The 22,053-nt window shown below is 40.3% G+C and overlaps 1 protein-coding gene across 1 annotated transcript in view; it reads left to right on the top strand.

The window, feature by feature from the left end:
• The window catches only part of map3k22 (mitogen-activated protein kinase kinase kinase 22), a 40,876-nt gene that overhangs the window by 15,955 nt on the left and 2,868 nt on the right, over positions 1-22,053 (top strand). The window contains exons 4-17 of the mRNA XM_044105400.1: positions 345-442; positions 2,103-2,140; positions 6,577-6,676; positions 7,901-8,017; positions 8,178-8,292; positions 10,058-10,191; positions 10,680-10,753; positions 11,729-11,790; positions 13,857-13,928; positions 14,713-14,877; positions 16,073-16,221; positions 16,351-16,482; positions 18,944-19,073; positions 21,415-21,592. Coding sequence (XP_043961335.1) covers positions 345-442; positions 2,103-2,140; positions 6,577-6,676; positions 7,901-8,017; positions 8,178-8,292; positions 10,058-10,191; positions 10,680-10,753; positions 11,729-11,790; positions 13,857-13,928; positions 14,713-14,877; positions 16,073-16,221; positions 16,351-16,482; positions 18,944-19,073; positions 21,415-21,592 — 1,564 coding nt within the window. The remainder of the gene's footprint in view (positions 1-344; positions 443-2,102; positions 2,141-6,576; positions 6,677-7,900; positions 8,018-8,177; positions 8,293-10,057; positions 10,192-10,679; positions 10,754-11,728; positions 11,791-13,856; positions 13,929-14,712; positions 14,878-16,072; positions 16,222-16,350; positions 16,483-18,943; positions 19,074-21,414; positions 21,593-22,053) is intronic.

Raw genomic sequence — 22,053 nt, 5'->3', positions numbered from 1 at the left:
TGTCTTTGTTTGAGTGCAAACGATTGAGATGCTTGTGTGAGTTAAAAAAAATGAAATAAAATAAATTAGCGAACAACCACTGGAATTTTCCCACTAGTGGAAACTCGACAGATGGTGCAAGAACAGGAAGTAGCAGCCCAGGTGTTGCCTCATAAGTGTGGTCTGAGGCAACACGAGCTGCAGCTGTAACTGCATAGCAGTCGTCAAATCGAACTGTTAAAAAAGCCTCCATGTGGACTCTAATTTCATGACTCATTTTTATGAAATAAAACTTAAGTATTGTCTGTTTATTTCTCTCGTTTTTTTGGGGTTTTTTTTTTCTTTTATGTGTCTTCTGTCTGCAGATGACGAGGAGGCGCTCAACTCCATCATGCAGGACCTGGCCGCTTTGGGTCGCTACTCCAGCCACAAGCACAAAAACAGAACCTTACTCTTCAAACAGGTACACATCACACATCCGAATGCGTTCATAACTCATCTGCTTCTGCAGCTATAATATTCATATCGTCCAGAATGGCTGATTGGCTTAAATATAATTATGTCCAAATTCACCTTCTCTTGTTACAAAACTAATTAGGAAGTCATGGAAAATACTAATTTACATGTAAAAACTTTAGATTTTACAAATGAGTTTTCATAATTGTAACAAAGCATTATAGAAATCAGTTCAGTTTATAAATATTGTTCACATATTAACTGAATTTTACAAAAATTGATTTTGGCTAATAAAGCTCACAGCTGATGGTTTAGTGTTTTATTCCTCAAATATTCTATCAATCAAACATAAATATTTCTTGAAAATGAAGTGTTCTTTTTACTTTGATTCATAATTTTAAAAGCTTTCAAATAGAAAAAAATTTAATATTTTACTGCTTCTTGCTTTTGTACCTTCTTAGGTTGGTGTTTTAAACTTGACTTATAGTTACTGAACTGGAACTGATTTAAATGTTAGAACATTAAAGCTAATTCTGCTGCTTTAAACCTGTCAAAGGTGAAAAGCTTATCTCAATAATAATAATAGTTATTATTATTAAAAAATTTAAAAAATATTTAAAAAATAATTATTAAAAAATAATTTGATCTAAGTTCATTTTTATGCCAGAATCATGGTGAGTTAAGCCTGAATTAGAAGAACATTAAATAAATTCCAGCTGGGTTAATGTTTTGCACCTGAATATCTAGAATGTTACACAAAACCGATGGGCCCACAATTGTTCCTGATGATTTCTTTTTACCTAGATAAAGGAAAAGTATAGTTTTTAACATTCCTCAAACATTATGAGGGGTGGATATTAAAATATGTCCTTAAGTTAAATCTGACTGTTATCCTTTTTCAGTAGCAATTTGTTAACTTGTTCCTTTAACCTTGACCGACGTTCTGGGTTTACTCGCAGTACCTCAGCCACTCTGTCGTCAGGATTTATTTTTCTGGACTGTGACGTTGTTTGCTGCCAAAGTCAGGTAAAGGGTGTAGTAAAAGTGCATTCTCAAACGAATGAGCTTATTGTGATTGAGATGGGGTTTCATTCAAGATAAAAAAAAATCACCTCAGTAAATGCAGGATCGGTCAGTGAAAGCAGTGCTGGTTTTGTGTTGCTCCGAGAAGTTGCCTCTTCACGCGTTTGTTCCCCGTCCGTGGAATGATAATTGTCGAATCCTCTTAAAGCGGCAGTGTTTATGAGGAGAAGTAAACAAGCTGGTGAGATGCAGAGAGAGTTTCCGCCTGGACAGCGGCTCTCCTCTGTGAGAAGGGGTAAAATCGCCCCCCTCTCCCAACTACCCCTTCCCCCTAATTTTCACCCAATCTCCTGCGCTGATAGGATGACAGCGTTAGTTTATCAAAATGACCTCATGCAGACTTACAGGCTCCTCTGGATTCCTGCTCCCTTTGGTTGAGACTTTTACAAGAACACACACAGACCGTCATGTCCTCCTTTTTTTTTATTTTTTTTATTTCTGAACAAAAACAACAGGCATCATAGTGCTTCACCTAATTTCTTTCCTCAGTTTTATTCTTCAGGCCAAGTTCCTCATGCAGCCATGAATCATTTTAACTTTCCACCTCTGTAACTCCTCTCTCTTGTTATTCTTCCTCTCAACAGGATTTAAGAGTCAAGCTGGAGCATGAGAGAGAAAAGCGGTACGTTGGAAACCTCCTTATTGTTTTTCTTTCTTTCTATTTTTTTATTTTTATTTTTTTACATTCAACTGTCCAAATTCAAACTTTGTTAGTTTGGATCATTTTTGTTTTGCTTTGCCATTTCGGGGATTTTGTGTCTGAGGGAGGAAATCGCAGTTACATGCCAGAGTGGCAGAAAGAGAAGGAAAATTCCTGCGTGGATTATTTAGCCGAGGCTCTGTGTTCCAGAGTCGGTTTTTAGAGTGGAAAAGATGCAGGGAGGTCTGGAGGAGAGGGAGTGATTAACTAAAGGCGGGGAGAGAGGGAAGTCTTTCAGTTCACTGTCCTCTCCTCACCCCGAATTAATATTTTATCTCATGCTGCATCCTTGGTGCTGTTTGATCCCACATCACTGGCTTCAAACGAAGCAAAGCTCTCATAGAACGTGCCCAAAGCTTTGACGAAAACCTTTGGAACACTTTGTCCACTAAGTGTATAAGAATAAACAGCAAATCTTCTGAATGGTGGTAACTTTGTTCCATGTGAAATAAGCCCATGTTGTTCTGTCTTTGGCTGCTCTGGGAAACGTTTAGCTTTTTAGCAAGTCCTCAGATGGACTACAAACCTTTAGTTTCCTGGTTAATCCTAAATTAATTCCTAGTATGGCTAACACCTCTTCCATTCCTTTTTTGGAAGTGTGTGAATTTGGGAGGAGAGGATGCCTCTTCTTCTGCCAAGTGTGTTGCATCCATTCATAATAGCTTAGTGTCACCTGGTGTTTTTAATAGGAATTGACACAGAAATCCCTCAAAATATAACAAAATAATGTAAAACGAAGATTCGTTTGGAATACAATTAATACATATGTTCATTTTATTTACACGTAAATTAAAAGTGACATGTCAAAAACTATGTATACCCTTTTCGATGATGAGAAGAATTATAGCCTTATAATAATTGCTGACACGGTATTTGGATGCTCCCACTGGTACCATCCAAGTCCTGACATTGAGTATAAAACTTAAAAAGAGAGGTACCACCCATAATTTAGATTTCCTTTAGCTAATGTAAGTTTAAGGAAACTGTTTGGAAAAGAGAAAAAGGAGGACCGATCTCCAAGTTAACCAGCGTTGGTCCGACACCTTGGCCATCACCGAACCACCACAGGAAAGCTGATAAGAACTCCAGAATAAGACTGCAGACTTAGCAGGTGGACATCCCTAACCTGTCTAGTTAGGAATAGTGCGACATAAAACTGCGTTTCATCTGGGAAGGCCATCCTCTGACTGTCAAGTAGTTTCCCCCTCTGAAACTGGCCTCTGAATTGTGAACAGTACAAAATAATAGGCTGAAAAAGCTGCAGGTGCGTGATGCAGAGCAAAAAACAAGGTAGAACTTTATGCAGCTCTTATTTTTTTACATTGTCCACACATTCTCTATAGGATTAATCGGGGGTCTTTGAGAAGAAGCTTAATAGCGGCCTGTTTTTATCCATCTCAAAACTAGTCTTGATGCACTTTATTCTGCTAGCGAGGAGAAACGGAGGCAAAAAAATACATGAATTCCCACCACCTTCATTCACAGTTATTTGGATCAAAGAAAGAGGAACTGATTTGGTGATTAGAAAGCTGCAGGCTCACAGAAGTGAGAAGGAGCATGTTGTTCCAGCAGAATATGGATCCACATTGAGGCTCTCCACGTTTTCACAGCCCTAATTGGCTGCTGCTGTGGAAGAGATAAGTTTTTCCACGCTGCTGTCTCTGTGTTCCTGCCTCTCTCTCTTTTCTAAGCCTCGCGGCTAACTCCTCTTCCTCATGAGCTCTGCTCTCCCAGAACAGACATCTCACTCTGTGGAGGCACCACTCATACTGTCACTAGACATTTCCTCTTGCGTTAACTCAATACATATTCACAAGGGTTGTTACGGTGCACAGAAAATCACAGTTTGGTACTTATCTCGGTTTTAAAGCCACGATCCATGCATTTTTATGGTTTACTTCTGTTAACTGAACCAGAAAAAAATCTTTTAAACCTTGGCCAGCAGTAAAAAAAAAAAGTTTTTTTTTTTTTTTTTTATGAATTTTAATTTTTTGTTGTCTAAAACTTTAAAAAGTGGAAACGTTTTGGAAATCAGCTGATTTTTGGCCACTACTAATTAGCCAATTAGTCGCTTAAAGTTGCTTCAGGTGAATAATTGGGTTCAGTCTTTTTGTACATTTGTGCATTGAACTGAGTGTGTAACTGTGTTACACCCCTAATGTTTATTCTTCTCATGTTATCCCACTGACCATCCAGCTCCAGGTTACATGTAAATCACGAGCTCTCTGGGATTCTACTTTTTCTAACAAGAAGATGTCTTAGTATCCTTCAATTGGTTTACAAAAACAACAATTACTAACTAATTATATAAACTAAATGTATCCATGCTCTGGATATCATAGATTTGGCATGTAAAACAGTAGCAAATGTTTTAAGAGGACATTAAGATATTCTGGTGGAATAAAAAGGTCAGGTTGTTTCACTACCAATACAGCACCAGTATAGTTTATAGTTTATTAATAAAACTGTGATGTTTGAATGGAAACTACGTATTTCATACCTTTTGTGTGTCAATAGAATAATCTATTTCCGGAGTGTCTGTTTGTAACGAAGGCATTGCACTTGTAGACTAAACTTTTTGTTTAGTTATTGCTAGACTTACCAACTTTAGTGCATTTTTTCAAGTATTATAAAGACCTAATAGTAAATGATTATTTACTGACATTTTGCCATGCATACATAAAATGTTAGAATATTTAAATAAACAGAAGCTTTCTTTATGCCTTCACTGAAAAGCATTTCTGCTTAAAACTTAAATCTCATTAAGTGCATATTCTTTTTAAAATCTAAATATTTGTTTTAATTCTGTTTCTAAAGCAGCAAAGGTCCTCCATTCTGCAAATATCACGAGCCAGCAACTAAGGCCACATTTCAATTTAGCAAAAAAAAAAAAGAAGCGCAAACCTTTCTTTTATTTATGTAAGCCTCTGTGGTGAGACCTTTCTTGCTCTTTAAGACAACTGGATTGTGCAGAAACTGTAAATATAATGCCATATCCTATAAGCATCTGCAGCACTCGAGGTATTAGGAATCCATGAGTCAGGATAATCGTTTTGTCTGTCCACAATGGAATCAAACTGGAAGGTTTCTCTTTTCATTGGCAGGCACTAAAGGTTTGAGGCAGGAAATAAGCGCTGCAGAGTGTCTCTCTCTTCCTTTGGCCAGAGAGTGAAGGACCAGAGCCAGACCTTTACTCTTTTCTTTTTTTTTCCTTTCTGTGTGTGTATGTTTGTGATTCTTAGGAAAAGACAGAGCCAGCGCGCTGTGTGAAGGCAATCTTTCATCTGCAAATCTGTTCCTTTTCTATTTTTTTCCCCTCTGCAACCATGCTTGCTTGCAGAGGAAGGAAATTCATATCTTTTAGCGCAGAACCCCCTTTTTTAGCCCTCTGCCACATCCCTCCTGCTCTCTATCGCACACATCATCACTGAATCTAAACAGTCGGGGAGCGTTTAGCTGCACCATTGCTCGCCTCTGATCTGCAGGCCTGCCGATTCCCAGAATCCTCTCATTTAAATGAGGGAACCAATGAGCAGTCATTAAGATAGGCAGAGCTTTGGCCTCTGATGAGGAAGCGATGGGATAAAAACAAGCTCTTTTATCAGTATACTATAAAGAGTTAGTGGCGGCTGCAGATTCTTTGCAAGCAGAATGAGACTGAAAGCAGGCAAAGAAGAAGAAGACATGCTGCAGAGAGTCTATTTTCTCAGGCTGTTTCCTTTATTTTGTAACTCGCAGTCTGTAAATATCTCCACGACTCTATATCTATCACTCTGTCACTCTCTAAAAGAGGAGGGAAAGACACACATCCTGCTGCTTTAGCTGCCGCTCTAGATCCCCCCTCCAGCCCCGCTTCAGCCCCCCTTCTTTCCTCTCAGGAAGTTTCCCATCTGCCTTTGTGCTGGCTTAGCGGAGAGACCCCGGCCGTTGTTGAAACAGCGGCCGATGCATACTCTGATTGGAAAGCACGCTCATGCATGTAGTTTTACAAACACGCTGCCCCGTATATACACTCTCTTGCAATCAGACTGAAAGACAAAATGATCCCTCTGAATAGATAACTGCAGATAGACTGTGCATTTTGTCTGAAAAGGATTATTCGCTCGCTTTTTTCTTTGTTGATTAATCTTGTCAGTATCTTGCACTCTTCTCTCCTTGACCCAGCCCGACCTGAACATTTTCCGCTCTCTCCGCCACATTCGTGAAATAAATGACTTATTTTGTGGCTACCAAAAGCACCAGAAAAGACAAAGTGAACTCCTGTTTGTGAGGGATCTTCTTGCAAAGTGTCTGCACCCAGATGTGACATAAATATCCCATTGATTCCTAACGCTGCTGATGTTTCCACCCTGTTACAGGATCATACCGTTTCAGAGGCCGCTGAAGATCAAAGAGCTTCTGCAAAAAGTCACAGAGGCCTTTGGTCAGCAGATGGACCTCTTCTTTATGGAGAAGGAGGTAAGAGAAGGAAGGTTACTTTCTAACACTGTACAGACTGAGTAAAATGAATGCAACAACAGAAAATATGTGAAAATACATATAATGTGTTTTTTTGTGTGTTTTTTTACACATTTTCTTCTGTAGTTATAAACACCCAGAGTTACTGCAAGTGGAAGTAGTTGAAAAGAAAAGAGACAAAGTGGTTGATGAATACTATGTCTACAGATCTTTTATCTCAATACCACAAAAATAGTATTTCCTATTTAGCTGTTTGACTTTGTGACAGTCTCACTTGTTGAAATCTGCAAAATGTAGCTGAGTGTTTTGGTTAATGGTGCTTCTAGGAGACCTCAGACACTGTGTGAGCCGCATAAACATGTTTTCTTTCTCCAAGAAAGAAATTACTCAGAAGAGCCCTGACTTTGTTTTTCAGATTTGCAAAAAGAGAACAACAACCCGCTCACAACCTAGTAATCAGTACCAAGTAACAGAATGCGACTGAATAATAAACATTTATTCATCAATGTTAATGCTAGATTAAATTAGGAAACATGTTCACACTTCATAAGACAAACCAATTGAAATGGTATTACCTGTAATCAATATCAGTCAGAATGCATATTTGTTTGATGCAAATTATTCCAAGACAATCAAATCACAGTCATATTCATATAAAATACCATGATGGGCAAATGGTCCATCAATGGCTTTGTGCAGCAATGAGACGCATGGTGGCATTGAGCCAGAGTACTTTCCATAGGAGAGAAAAACAAAAAGTATGAGACAAAGCCAGGCACAAAAGATGGGGAGTACTTTCCGTTTGTTTTGTTTTCAGCCTTAAAAAAAACATGGATGAAGGGAAACATTTCAGTTTTTCAGCTTTAGGTTTGCACTGCCTTTCGTCTCCCTATTACACAAATGTGCAGTGATTCCCTGAGCAACTTCACAGGAGAAATGCAACTCACAGTGCAGTCATATTTACCGTTAGTAAAAAAAAAAATACAGCTTCAAACGTTTATGTGGATTTTAAAAGTTGCCAGGAGCTGAACATTCCTTGTCAAACTCCAGAAACCATCTGCATCCTAAAGAGGGATTTTCAGCTTAAGTGCACAGGGAAAATCAGATAAAAGAATGTTTACTTTCTTTAATAAGAATCCTTCTCCATCTCAGCCTTTCTGAAACTGCTGTTGCATTATGCAACAATAAGAAAAGAAAGGTCATGTTTGTATTTTTGTCCTTCAGCTGCTGCTGCCGCTGAAAAGCCAGGAGGACCTGGATCAGGCGGTGCAGTCTCTGGGCAACACTTCAGGAACTAATGGGCTGCTCAGGATTCTGCTGAAGACCCCTAAAAACAACCCTGTGAGTCGCTCTCATTGTTCACAGTGCATCATTGAAACCCCAGCTTTGGTCATGAATGTGAGATTTGAATAAAGTCATACTTCTTCCAAAAAGAGCGATGAATGAAGCTGTAATTCTGCCCTCACTTTCTCAACTGCTGTCCTCTTCTTCCTGCTTGCAGTACCTACAGGTGAACAGCCGGGACAAGCAGAGTGAGATGAAGTCATCGCGGTCATTAGGAGACCTGAAGGGCTCTCTGCTCAAAGGGTCGGAGAGGGTCCGCAAACACTCAACAGGTGAGCTTCCACTAATCTCACGGAAAAGTCTCACGGAAAAGTGCGTAAAGACGCACTGAGAAACCAAAAAAAAAGCTGATCTCTGAACAACATCTCTTTAAGACTCATCAGGTCGCAGTAAAATTCAACAAATTTGTGAAATGCCTGTAGTCCAATCCACCTGCAAAAGAGTGAGAGAGAGCAAGACATACAGCAGATAACAGGAAGGGTGAAAGGAGAACACCAAAGTTGTGCTATCTTTTTCTTGCGAGCTTTCAGCCTCTGTCTGAAAACATGTTGGATTTGGAAATGCTGGCAAATGTTTGGAAATCGCAAAGTGAAGTTAAGAATCTTTGTTCTTCAGGGCATAAACTCTGATCTCTGTAATCCTTTTGTCTTTGTTTTAAAACCATAAGATCCTTTCTGGCAATAACTACTGTATTTGACACATGAGGTGTGATGTTGTCACAGAAAGGATAAAAATATTACTAATAGTGTTCTTGCAATCTAATGACCTTTGATTTTTCTGATTGGCGCATCTTTACTTATGGGTTGTTTAGACTTAATAAATTAGGACAAAACCTATTACTGGGGATCTGCTGGGTATAAGAACTCAGATCAGGACACTGCATGAAATCCTCTACTTTCAGGATTTTTTTTTTCTGTTTCTGCCTGTCACAAAAATGTTTTTGGAAAAATGAAGGTCAGACGCAAACTGTAACTGAAGGCAGGGAAACGTCATGTCAAAGCAAGGACGTGCTTTCCTTCAGAGCAAGCCACCACCAGCATATGAAGAATCCCTTTTTACCTTATAAAGGCATCATTTAACATTTTACAAGTTTTAATTTTTTTTAGGAAATATACAGCGGATTATTGTAGATTTAATCTTTTAATCGAACGCTGAGTGAGACGAATGTTTCCCCAAAATGTCAAAGTAATCCTCCCAGACAGATTGGTGTCGTGTCATAGTCTTTGTGGCTGGATAACGCAGTGCAGACCAGGTCTGTTGTCCCTCCTGGCATGTCTGGTAACTCGGCGTGAAGAGGAAGTATTCTCTGCGGAGCAGCTTTTTCTCTGTCCTTTACATCAGCTCTGTTCACAAAGGTTAATGTTTTAACTCCCATGTTCCAAATCTTAAACGCGCAGCAGCAAACCATTTGCATTCTCCAGTTTAAAGTAAAAGCACTGAAATTTCACACCAATCTATCTCCCTTTGAGTGCTGTCCCTGTACCAGTACCCGTCACTTGTCCTGCTGGAAAGCCTGAAAAGAGGAGAAGGAGAAGGAGGAGGAGTGGCGGTCAGAGTCTATGGTTGAGCAAAGATGTGATGTGAGCCTGGGTACCTTGAAGACAATCAGCAGCAGGAGAGGGGAGAGAGATCATGCAGTGAGGAACACCGACCTGTGTTGAACAAAGATGTGTAGTTTCCACGTTTATGATTGTTCATTTTAAGCATTTTTCCTTTTGGTGAATTTCTTAAAATCCCTCTCAGCTCAGTCAGTGATAGTTTCAGTCTCTGTTACAAGGACAAGTCCTCAGGCTCTGCAGCAGCGTGGCAGGGCGAACGTTTGTCACAGTAATTGAGGTTAGAGGTGGCGGCAGCGTGGTTTAGTAAATCATCTCCGACTCTCTTGAACTTGAATCCAAGAATAACAGACTGATTGTTTTCTCTCCCTCCTATTCCATCTTCCCTCAATCGACGCTCTTTATCTCCTCACCCTCATTTGATTCGGCTGCATTCCCTATTTATCTGCTTCTCATCCTCTTAACTGGCGGATTTTCTCAGGTTCTCTCCACACCGGTCGGACATCCCCGCCTCCAGGCAGCGTTCCAGAGGAGCAGCAGCAGATCGCTCGTCAGGGCTCGTACACCAGCATCCACAGTGAGGGGGAGTTCATCCCAGAGGCCCCAGACCAGAACGTAAGCTCTGCTCCGCGTGACAAATGTTGTTCAACAGTTTTCAGGGTTTCTGAGAGGTCTTAAAATGTCTTTATGTTCGGTGATCTTCATCTTAAGGCTGAAAAGATTTCATTCTGCGTCTGAAGTTACATTTGTAGACATTTACATTTATGGAGGATATTTAAATTTTTTTTTTTTTACTTCTTTAGTGAAATGAAGGTGTAACTTTTTTCTTTTCATTTTTGACAGTTTTTAATACAAAGGTTTCCAAACATTTCACAGCTTCAAGTTTTTCGTACTTTAAAAAAGCTGATTTTTCTTGCTTCCTAGAATAAACATTTTTTCAATTCTGATGCAGCTGCTTGACATTTGTGAATAATACCTGAATCCTTATTTGAATTCTGCTGTGCAGTAAAATGCTAGAGACTCAAATCCATTTGTCTCCATCTCCACCACATCACTGTCTGCTCATGTGACCTTTGCTCTCTCTGTGTCATTGCATCTGTCAGATGCTGGATCCCTTCGGCAGTGCAGGCAACTCGCTGTCAAGCAGCTGTCAGTCAATAGATCAAGCTCTGGACAGGTGAGTGTTGGTGCAGACGCTGGGATTCATGATCATCATTGATGTAGATTCATATTTATGTTTCCAAACCAGCGTTAGTGATATGAGATTGGTTTAAGAAACACACCACTAACCAAAGCAGCAACAGATTTGTATATCTGACCCTTTCCTGAGCTGACTGTGTGGGAAGAATGTAGGAATCAGGTCATTTTGCTGTTGCCATAGTGACTAAACTTCTTATCTGGACGCCTGGATTCCTCTGTTATCACGAGAGCAAGGATATTGGTCACTGAGTGGGAGATGTGACGGACAGAGCGAGACGATGAAAAGACCGAGCCAGAAAACAAGAAAGGAACAAACAGAGAAACAGACAAGAGAGAGAGAGAGAGGACTGAATCAGAGTCGAAAGGAAAATAAAAAGTAAGCGAGAGCGAGGTTTGAGAGAGCGGGAGGACGGAAACAGTTCTACCTGCACAAGGCTTATCAGCGCTCCAGGCTGCAGAACAATGGCAGGAAACAAGTGCATGGAACTTTTCCCCCGAGCGGGCATACGTGCCCCTTATCCAGGGTCTCGTGGCCCCGCGCCGCCCTGCGGTCAGCAGAGACGTCACTCTCTGGAGGGGCTGGTCACAAACACCCAGGGAAAGTGGAAGGCTTGGAGGCTAAAGAACCGGGGATGGGAGGGAGTGCATTTAAGAATATACAATACGCTCAGCTTGACTGCCAGGTCAGCAATGCCAAAATGTTTTTCTCACTGTTTTTATTATTATTATTATTATTACAAAGAGGTCCCAGCTTATCTGCTCTAATTCAGAACACTGTTCTGAAACAGCCAGCATGTCTAACTGTAAAATGCTTTCAACATAAGCAGCATTTTGAGGCTCCGCTTTACTGCGAAGCTGCCGGCCAGACTCTGTTTTGAAGATAAGGGGGGAATTACCAACCAAACAAGCAAATAATTCCTGAACTTTTTCTACTGGTTCTTTATCATTTCAGCCCTCCGTTCTCCCAGAACAACCGGGACAATAATTACCTGAACCTCAACTACGAATACAAAGGTAAGAGACAGACAACCTTCAGCCACTTCAGTGCTCTGATTGTCTAGTCTGTCGGTTTAGTTAGACGCCTGTGACAGGAAGATTTGGATCCGTGCCATGCTCTGATGATGGATTTAACAGTCCCCAGTTTGAAGTCCCTGTTTTAAGCCTTTCCCCAGATGTATCCTTGTCTTCTGTGCTCTTTGGTGTTTTTGTGGAATAATGTTCTCTAATAAACCTCATCACATACCAACTGAGATGCAGTTCCAGTTATGTTATTTACTATTTAAATAACATAATTGGGAGTATCAAAATACTGGGGGAAATGAATACAAATGCCTGTCAAATGAAAATTTTTAATAGTACTGTGACTTGATTAAAATTTTTCTTATCACATTAATTGCAGGATCTGCAATTAATTACTGAAATTAATCAATTTTTAATCAAAGTAGGCAAAGTAAGCATATTTTCCAACGTAAGACTCCTTTTTGCTGGTAAATCATCAATTAAATCGACATAAGCTCGACAAAAATGTTTAGTGTTAAAATCTGGTATTTAGGTTACTCAGCCAAAAGAGTGGTGCAATCTCAAGGGAGTTTCTTTTAAGTGTTTCAGGAACTTCTGATCATTCATAACTTCTTGGAAAAACTATTTTAGAAATGATAACTGTGAACGCTAACATTATCGTCAGGGACGTCTGCACTTGCTGGAACATGTTTACCTTTGAGATGGTATTTTAGGCTTGAGTAGCATTGGTGCTCCTTTGAGCAGAACTTGTACACAATAATGATCTTGTCCCCGGTCCCTTTCGACTGTGTTTTGAAGCAAAATTTTACAAGAGAAGCGACTTTGGTGTTGTTTGCGGACGTCAGAATTAAGAACATGCTGAAACAGTATAAAAGGCTTCAGCTGGGGACCTTTTTATGAAAAACAAAAAAATGCAATGAGTAAAGTTCACATTTTTTAACATCTTTTTAAAAGCTATGTAATTAATTAATCAAAATTAAAATTAGTCCAAGCAACGTTTGTTGAAAGCGAAGCGTCATTTTCATCCTGCGTCTCATGCTCTACTTAATACATTGTACTTAAAATCCCAGTACAATGCATTAAAGTTAGTGGTGTGAGGGTGCTGTTCATTTGGACCTTTTTTTAGTAGCCCTAATAAGCAATGGCTTTTCATGACCAGTCATCAGCCCCTTGAAGCCCCTCTACTCTGGTCCCTTGGGTTCTCGTCTGTGTCTTCAGAACACGGATCAAAGAAAGCAGCATGGCAGACAACGCCACACTAACCCTTCCGAGCGGAGCAGCTTTCCCAATCTGCTCTCTTCTTTTTGTCTCGCGCCCCTCGCTCCCCATCATGCACTGAATTTAAAAAAAAGAAAGAAAGAAATGCTGCAGATTGTGTGCACGGTACATTAGGACACAACTGCACACACAGGCTCTCCTCTCCCCAGATGTAGAGCCCAGCCCCCTCCTGTCAGGGCCTACAGTGTTTATCATTCCCTGTGAGTAGATTTTTCCTCTCCGTCCCATGTTACCAAACACAGAAAATAACTCCTGTCTCCATGGGGATACAACCACAATAACAGTGCGAGAGCAGGCCATCATGTGACGGAACAGCTGCTTGCAATTGAGACCCAGTACTCCCCCTCCCCCCACCGCCCCCTGCAACCACCACCACAACCACCACTCCTATGCTAGTGCGTGTGCTGCAAGGGTCGTCGCTCACGTGCGTCAACGGGGCTCCCCACCTGCCTTTAATACGAGGACTGTTTTCAGTTTCTGCCTCGGCTGCATCAGGGTGACGCAGCAGTGGGGCTACATGTGTGGAAAGCTGCATGTCATTCTGCTGAGCTCAACTCTGATTTGACATGCACGGATGAGCAGGAACAGTGCGCTGGGACTTGTCAGATGTGATCTATGGAAATGAGAGCTTCTCTAATCATTGCACTCCATCAGTGTGTCGGTGCACATTTGAAGAGGAGTGCACGAGGTTTGTAGTGAGAAGTACTGAGAGGTGGATGGGTGTAAGGGGAAACTAAATGTTTCAGCGAATGAAGGTTTTGCTTCTTTGCTCCCTCTTTCAGGTCGACACGGGAAAGGAGGAACTTTCCCACGGCAGTTCCAGTTGCCCAATCGCAGCAAGGATTATGGCGATCGTAAGAAATCACCTTTACTACAAAGTCAGCAGATTGTTTTGCCTAATTAAAGAAAGCACAAACCTTAATGGTCAGATTGATAATACCTGAAAAAGTCCCCTGTCCGAGTTTCAAAAGCATTGCGTGTTGGTTTTAATTAAAGAGGTTTGTTTTGGAACATTATGGCAGGTTGTCGAGATTGAAGAAATTACCAGTTCTAAGTTCTAACAATAAGATCTTAGTTAAATATCTTAGAGTGACATCAGACAAGATAATCTTGGTGTGTCAGTTCCATAGTTACCTCCTGATTTACACTTAGCAGAAAGCATACAATGACATTACTGGTGGGTAATCTGAAAAAATACTCCATTAATGCAATTTATTAAGAATATACATTGTCTGGGCACTGTTCGGAACCATACGCACTGAGGGAACCATCTGTTCTCTGACCCCTTCTGAATTATAATTTTTCTACTTCAACATTCCCCCCTTTTTTTTTTTTTTTAGTCCCTGACGAAACACTTTTCTCATATAGATTTGGTGCGTTAAGTGCTGCAGCGCTGTTCCAGGCAGCTGTAAGTAATTGCTCACTCTGAGGCTAACCTTGACTAGCTGTGATTTACGTCTCCCTGTGGCGAACCCAAACTTGTATAAAAATACAGCGGCCTTCTTCCTGTCTAAAGGGAAGTGGGTCTGAGTGGTGAGAGACTCTGGCCGGCGTTGAGACTTGGCCTCTAATGAGTAACAGAATGAGAGGGGGGGGGAAAAAAATAAAAAAATCTCACCAATGTGTTTCTGCCTGCAGGTCGCAGGACACTCCCGCGCAGCTTCATGCCCCAGGAGAACCTTTTCCAGCTGGTTCCCTCCAGTCGCACACGCAGTTATAATGGTGACAGCTCGCTGACATTCAGCGACCTGCGCTCGCTGGGCTGGACCGCCGACAAAAGCTGCCAGCGCGGCACCGCCAAATGTAAGTAGTGTGGCCTAAACTGAAAACGTTTATGCAAGACTATCTTCAAAAATGTGTTAAAGAGACAAAGTGAGACCACTGAAGGTAAAATTCAGTTCAAGATAAATGTCTGAGAGCCACATTGGATGAACAGATGAGTCGTGATGTTTGTGTGTGATGTAATTCTGGATCAAAATTACATCACACACAATCACGAGCAAAACTAAAGGCTGGGTGTAATGTTTGCACACCGTTTAAGAGGCAAACCATTTTTGGTTTGCCTCTTAAACCAGATTATTGTAAAATCTGTTTACAATAATAAACCTCCCCAGCAAATCTTCACACAAGTTGTAACTCTGAACATCTGGCATTTTGTAACCATTTGTAACCTTAATTTCTCTTTAAACCCATAAATAAATATAATTTTTCTTAAACACTGAGTTAATTAGCCTTATAAACTGATAAGACGTAGCCATGCTTTAATATTTAAACAGTTTTTTTTCAGCAAAGCGCTTTCCATTACTACAAGTGGGGAAAATCTTCAGTTATGTCAAAAAGGCTGGTGGCAAATCAAAGATAATCCGTTCTCCCTTCAACCCGCCGTCAGCCTTATTTTAATATTTGGTGATGCAGAGTGTGAAGGAGCAGCAGTGACGTACAGTAATGCTGTAAGTCTCCACAGGCATAATTCCTCTGATCACACAGACCTGTCCATGTTGCAGGCTCACTGATCACATCTGCAGTTTGTTCAGAAACAGCCTCTGTCATCCTGCCAGAGCTCAGCTCAGCAGTCTGTGGTCGACGTCTCCGTCTCGCTGTCCTCACCCACGCACAACCAAACAGTCTAATGTGGCCACAAAGCAGCAGGCTAATTCCTAAACAAAGTCTCAGAGTCTGGGACTGGAGTGGATGAGCGCTACTGAGACGATCTTTCTAAGGTTTTGACAACTTTGCGTCGGCGGGTTGCGGTTTTCACTGCCTGGCTGTGTTATCTGGGGTTTCCCTGAGTCTGAAAGGGTCTGCGGTTGGAGCTATTCGACAAACCAAGGTGGATTTGACATTCTTTCTCGGAGGGTTTTACTAAGTAGTGTTTTATTGCTTTGGACTCAGCGCTCACTCAGATCAGTTTATCACAGTGCTGCTGTTGCCGTCTGTCTTCGAGGGGCTTAGTTGGCAAAAAATTTTGGTTTTCATCATCTGGTGTTGTTTTCTGCAGCACCACGGGCGCCAGTCAACTGGCGGCAGGGAAAGCTCTTGGGACGAGGGGCGTTCGGGGAGGTCTACCTCTGCTACGATGCAGACACAGGCCGCGAGCTGGCCGCCAAGCAGGTGCCCTTTGACCCTGACAGTCAAGAAACGAGCAAGGTGAGGTTTGTGGGCAAATTTGTTTGGAATAAACCTACTGGATTCTTTTGTGTGTGTGTGTGTGTGTGTGTTTTCTTTCTTGCTAAATATTCATAAATGTGAAGATATTAAGTGACCTTTTTTTCGCAGGAAGTGAATGCTCTGGAGTGCGAAATTCAGCTGCTGAAGAACTTGCGTCATGAGAGAATCGTTCAGTACTACGGCTGTCTGCGGGACCTGGAGCATAGAAAACTCACTATTTTTGTTGAGTTCATGCCCGGGGTGTGTATTCTGCCACCTAGGACTCATGCTTGTGGAATGCTGTTTTTTTTTTTTTTTTTTTTTTTTTTTTTTTTAAAAACAAGCTATTTATGGCTTTGTGGGAACTTTGAACATAATAATGCTTATATTTACACAACAAACATGAACTGAGGATAAACTTTAGCTACTTTATGCTGAAGAAAGCTGCTACATTTATCCTCAAAGGTGATAATTTGGTGACTGGTGTGTCCATATTCTGGTTCTAATTCATATCAGAACCTGAAGCTAGAAGGATATCATCTTTCTTTTAAAACTTCACTAGTTCCTTCCATTTTATTTAGATGAGCCCTGAGCATTTTACAGCCCGAAGGCATTAAATTTTGCACACAAAGCTAATTGTATTGTGAAAAGAAAATGCTTTTATTTTGAAGGTGACTGCTGTGGTTCCACTGTTGGGTTGCTACTTCAGTACCCTCATTCAACAGTACGTGCTTCTCAGTATCTTTAGTATCAGTTTGCACATTAAAAGTACTGCAAAGGACTGTTAGAATGCAAGATTAGTTTGGTGTTATTTCCAGTTGTCATAAGAAGGCATTTTGCAACAGACTGGCGACCTGTCCAGAGTGAACCCCGCCTCTCGCCTGGAACGTAGCTGGAGATAGGCACCAACAACCCTCCCGACCCCTCTACGGGACAAGGGTGAACAGAAAATGGTTGGATGGATAAGAAGGCATTTTGCACGGCAATATGATATTCATACTGTTGGAAGGAGTTTCACTGATGCGGATAAATCAGATTATGCAGCCATAATTGTTTTCTTTTTTTTTTTTTTTACTTTTTTTTTTCAAAGTAACAATTATTTATAGGAAAAGAACGTTAAAGTTGTCCACATGGCTTGTCAGATTTTATTAAGTTACAATGCCTCTGCTGTATTTAGCAACAGATATTTTTAACTAGGTGCCCATCCTGCTTTAGAGTTAATATAATCTAGCTGTCGAAACTGAAATTTCTTAGAGTTGTTGCTAATCAGTGATAGACTGATTAGCAACAGAGGTCAACTCCTGCTGTGGGTTTTCAGAGACGAGCAAATGAGGCTTCAGTTTGGTGCTTTCTGTGGTTTCTTTTATTCTGCTGACCTGAATCAGGATTTCATGAAGTGGGCAATAAGCAAATTTATTGCACCATGAAAGTGACTGTGCTTAAAATCATAGTACTAATGAACTATAATTACTATATTTCAGATCCATATAATTTTAAACTTTATTACTAAAGCTAATGCAGATTTTTTTTTTTTTTTACCCCTAATCATGGGATGCATCAAAGTTATTGCTGAACTTAATCATTTCTGGTCTACAGATGCATAAAGAAACAGTGACTACTTTGATGCACCTTTTCAGTTGAATAAAAATCACATCAGATTAAGATTGTGGACATAAGCTGTGATGCGAAAATGGAATAATTATGTAATTGCTTCATTTTCACTAAGATTTAAAAAAAACATACCACCGCCATCAAATAACCCACATCTGGCTTTTGTATCATATTTCTTATTTTACTTTAGAGAGAGAAAAAAAATGTTCAAAAACTCAAACAAAACTGGAAATTATTAGTAACCAGGAAAATTTGGATTAGTGCACAGCTACATTATTTTGCAAATAATTAGTAAGGAAAGCTAAATAATTTTGTATTGGAACTGTGGCTTCAGTTCAAAATGTTTTTGATGATGACTATGAGGATCATCAAAAACATTCTGCATAGCGTTAGTTTCATCTCGCCTGTTTTAAGAACGACTCCTGCAGTCGATTTCAGCTAGAAAACAATTCGAAAAACCTCCCCAGCTGTCACCAAACATGGTCTCAGTGGTTAATGTGAGCAGAACAGCCTGTTTTATGGGATTATTTTCTGTGAAAATGAGCTCGTTAGTGAGAGACTGTCGCCTGTTGATCTTTTTTTTTTTTTTTTCCTTCTAATTTTTCGGTCTTAGTCACACATTGTCTGGAAATGAAAACATTTATAGTGTGTTGGAGTTGGCTGATGTAAAAGAGGAGGTGACAAGGGCCAAAGTTTTGTAGGTCTGTGGTCAATAAAACTTGAGTGGCCCCAAGGAAGAAGGTTTAGAGTGGGAGGGCTAAGCTCAAGGTTTGTCTTAGAGGTGTGTTGTTGACAGCTGAAAGCAAAGAGAAATGTCTTTTGTTTTTTTATTGCGTCTTAAGTGGTATTAGTGGTATTCACTCTACAAAGATTTACTTTGGAACTTAAAAAGGAACTAAAGCACTGTTTGATCTCAGCATCAGACAATCCTCTACCAGCGTTGTTTACATATTTGGGTTTTTTGTTTGGAATTTGCCAGCGAGGCGCTGTTTCTATTACAAAAACAACTCTATTGAGTGTATTGGTAGCTATGATGAATCTCACTGCAAGCGTGATTAATTTTCCACACATTCTCACAAAAGCTGTTGTTGCTTTTATGCTGTCCCTCCAGGGCTCAATAAAGGACCAGCTGAAAGCCTATGGGGCTCTGACGGAGAAGGTGACGAGAAGATACACCAGGCAGATCCTTCAGGGAGTTTCCTACCTGCACAGCAATATGATTGTGCACAGGGACATCAAAGGTAACTGAAACTGGAATCTTGAAAAGGTCAAAGGGGAGCTATAATTTGATTTATGACTTCTAAAACTTCAGAGAAACTGAACAGTCGCTCAAAAGACTGTAAAAGTTTGAGAGAGTAGTCATTCCCCCACAATGCAGCCGCAAACCTCAACGTATTTTAGGGGGAATTTAGGTGGTAAATCGACACAAAGTGGTGTTCAACAGTGAAGTTGAAGGTGATGCATAGTTTTCCGAACATTTTACAAATAAACGTGCAAAAAAATGTGCCATTCATTTGTATTCACTCCTCCTTACTCAATCACGTTATAAAATCTTGCAGAACGAATTGTCTTCAGAAGTCGTCTGGTATTTGGAGCATAAAATATACCTGTGTGTAATTCAATCTCGTTGTACACGCATAAAGTTGACGTTTGCAGACACACTATCCAGTGTGACTGATTGTGAACCAGTTTGCAAAGGCAGACAAAATTTGCAGTCTGTGATAAGACTGCAACTGACAATTGGTCTAGTAATTGATTATTTTATTGATTATTTGGACAATTGTAACATTCTCCAGTTTTTTTATTTAACCACTTCAGGCTTTTTCTATGTAATACTATAAATAAGTTTAAAAATGCAAACAGCCTAAATAATCCAATTCCTTCTTAAAATAAGATAAAATAAAATAACTAAAATACAATAACAGCATTCCTTGAGGGAAGTTTTCATCATTTGTAGCTAAGGATCTAAAAAATACTTCTATCCTCTGCAAGTGAAAATTTCAGCTCTTTCTGCTTGACTTAACATTATATAGCAGTGGACTGATCTGATGACTGTTTTATGGATTAACTGATTAATAATTGGATAGCAAAATGTACCTTACAGGATTTCTCTAATTACTACATTTTAAGCTAAAACTCTGCCACTTGAAGAGTTCTGGGTTGAACATATTTAGAGACAAAGTCTTTCTTATCTAAAATGTAAATATATTTTGTAAAGTTTTGACTTAATTGATGCTGTGTGTTGTTCTTTCTTCCTGTTTTGATTCTGTATACTCCTGTTAATTACTAATCAATTACTAAATTAGTGGACAATTATTATTCAAAATTCAATTTACCACAATTAATCTGATTAATTATTTCAGTCCTAATCTACAGATGTGCAAAGCTAATATGCACATACCCCAAAAGACTGCAGGTCTGTTGGCAGAGGGAGAACAAATGCTTGCCACACTTTTAAGATTTTTTTTGTATAAACCACTTATTGTTTGCCTCCAACTTCACAGGCATTCACCATTTCCATGTTGGTCTGTCAGAAAAAAAATTCCTCTTTTCAACATGTAAGGTTGTTCCCATAGTTTCTCATTTCATTTCTCTTACTCAGAACGTCGATGGAAAACTGCACTATTTTAACATCTCCTCTGAGGTATATTAGGCTTCGCGCTGGTGAAGGTGGCCAGTCTAAAAATGCTCAACACCGGACGGAAAGGCTTTGGTTTTTCTGCCCGCAGCTTTGGGAGTCGCTGTTTCGTTAGGCCGCAGCAGCCAAGAAAGAGGGAAACATCCCGTCTGGTCGTGTCAGCAGAGGGAAAAAAAGATAGTGGGTCACCCGGGACACAGCCAGGCTCCATGACAGCACATGTGGGTGGGATTTTCCACTTGGAAATGTTCTACACGTTTAATATATGGCGTGAGGTCAGCTCACCACACAAGAACATCTTTTTTCTTCAACAGAAAAATGTCAGCTCAGGTGGCATTTTTTATTAGCTTGAGACTTTTAATCAAGCTAATATTTCAAAAGAAGGCAAACAAATGGAAATCCCTGAGTTTTCAGATGACTTAACGTCAATATATGTGCTTGAAGTGGAACCAAGCAAGTTAATGTTACAGTTTTAGTCTCCCAAGTCGCTCTCTCGCTATCTAATCCCTCTTTGGGTGTGGAGGATGAGTGGCAAGTGGCTCTCGTTAGTGACTGATCTAACAAGTGGCATACCCAGAGGAAATGGGACGGACATGTTGGAAAAGTACTACAGAAGTCGGGGAGACTGGGCTGAGGTCTGATTTGTCTCACGTGGACCAGTTCATTCAGCATTTGAACTTCTGATACATATAAGCCCACTTGGCAATCACTTTATAGGGAGGGAAAGTTGGTGATGCATAAATAGGAAGGAAAGTATTCATATAATGACAGCCTGAAGTTCTCAGTTGGTATTTTAAAAGATAGCCTGCCAGATTAGTCAAGCTCTTGACTTCAACTGTTTCTCTGAAGTCAGTCGACGTGCTGGCTCGGGTAAACAAACTCTCCGTGGCAGCTCTCGGAGGAGTCGTGGATAGCTTTGAGCTCGTTTTGTTTGGTCCCATCAGGTGCTAACATCCTGAGAGACTCCTCTGGGAACGTCAAGCTCGGAGACTTTGGAGCAAGCAAACGGATCCAGACCATCTGCATGACTGGAACAGGAATCAAGTCTGTCACTGGCACCCCCTACTGGATGAGCCCCGAAGTGATAAACGGGGAGGGATATGGCCGGAAAGCTGATGTTTGGTAAGAATACCTTCAGATGGGGAAAAAAGGAATGATTCCCAGAAGGATTCTGGGATTGATATCTCCTCTGCCGGAGGGGCAGAAGGAATATCATTCTGTTGTGCAATACAATTATAAAGCATCATTAAATGCACTGAAATAACCTCATGAGACTTTTGTTAAAACTGTGCTGTTGGCATTTTCTGGCAAATTGTATATTAAAAAAAATATATATTTTTTGCTGTTTAATTATGTAAAACATAATAAAGGTTTAAGTCAGAGCACTGTTGGGTGAGTATTACAGGTTAGCTGTGGTATTCAGTAACATTTGAAATGCATGATTTCCGTTTGTTTATGGGTACATAAAACTGGTATGTAAAGTAAATATGCAAAACTATAAAAATCACCTCTAACTTTTTGCTGTGTTGCCAAGAAGTAAGATCTTTCTCGTGACATTTTAATGTAGAAATCTAAAGCGTAGG

This window comes from Gambusia affinis, linkage group LG21 (assembly GCF_019740435.1).
Source record: "Gambusia affinis linkage group LG21, SWU_Gaff_1.0, whole genome shotgun sequence".
NCBI classification, from domain to species: Eukaryota; Metazoa; Chordata; class Actinopteri; order Cyprinodontiformes; family Poeciliidae; genus Gambusia; species Gambusia affinis.
Note: the sequence above shows the minus strand (reverse complement) of the source record. Positions and strands in the feature narration are given on the sequence as shown.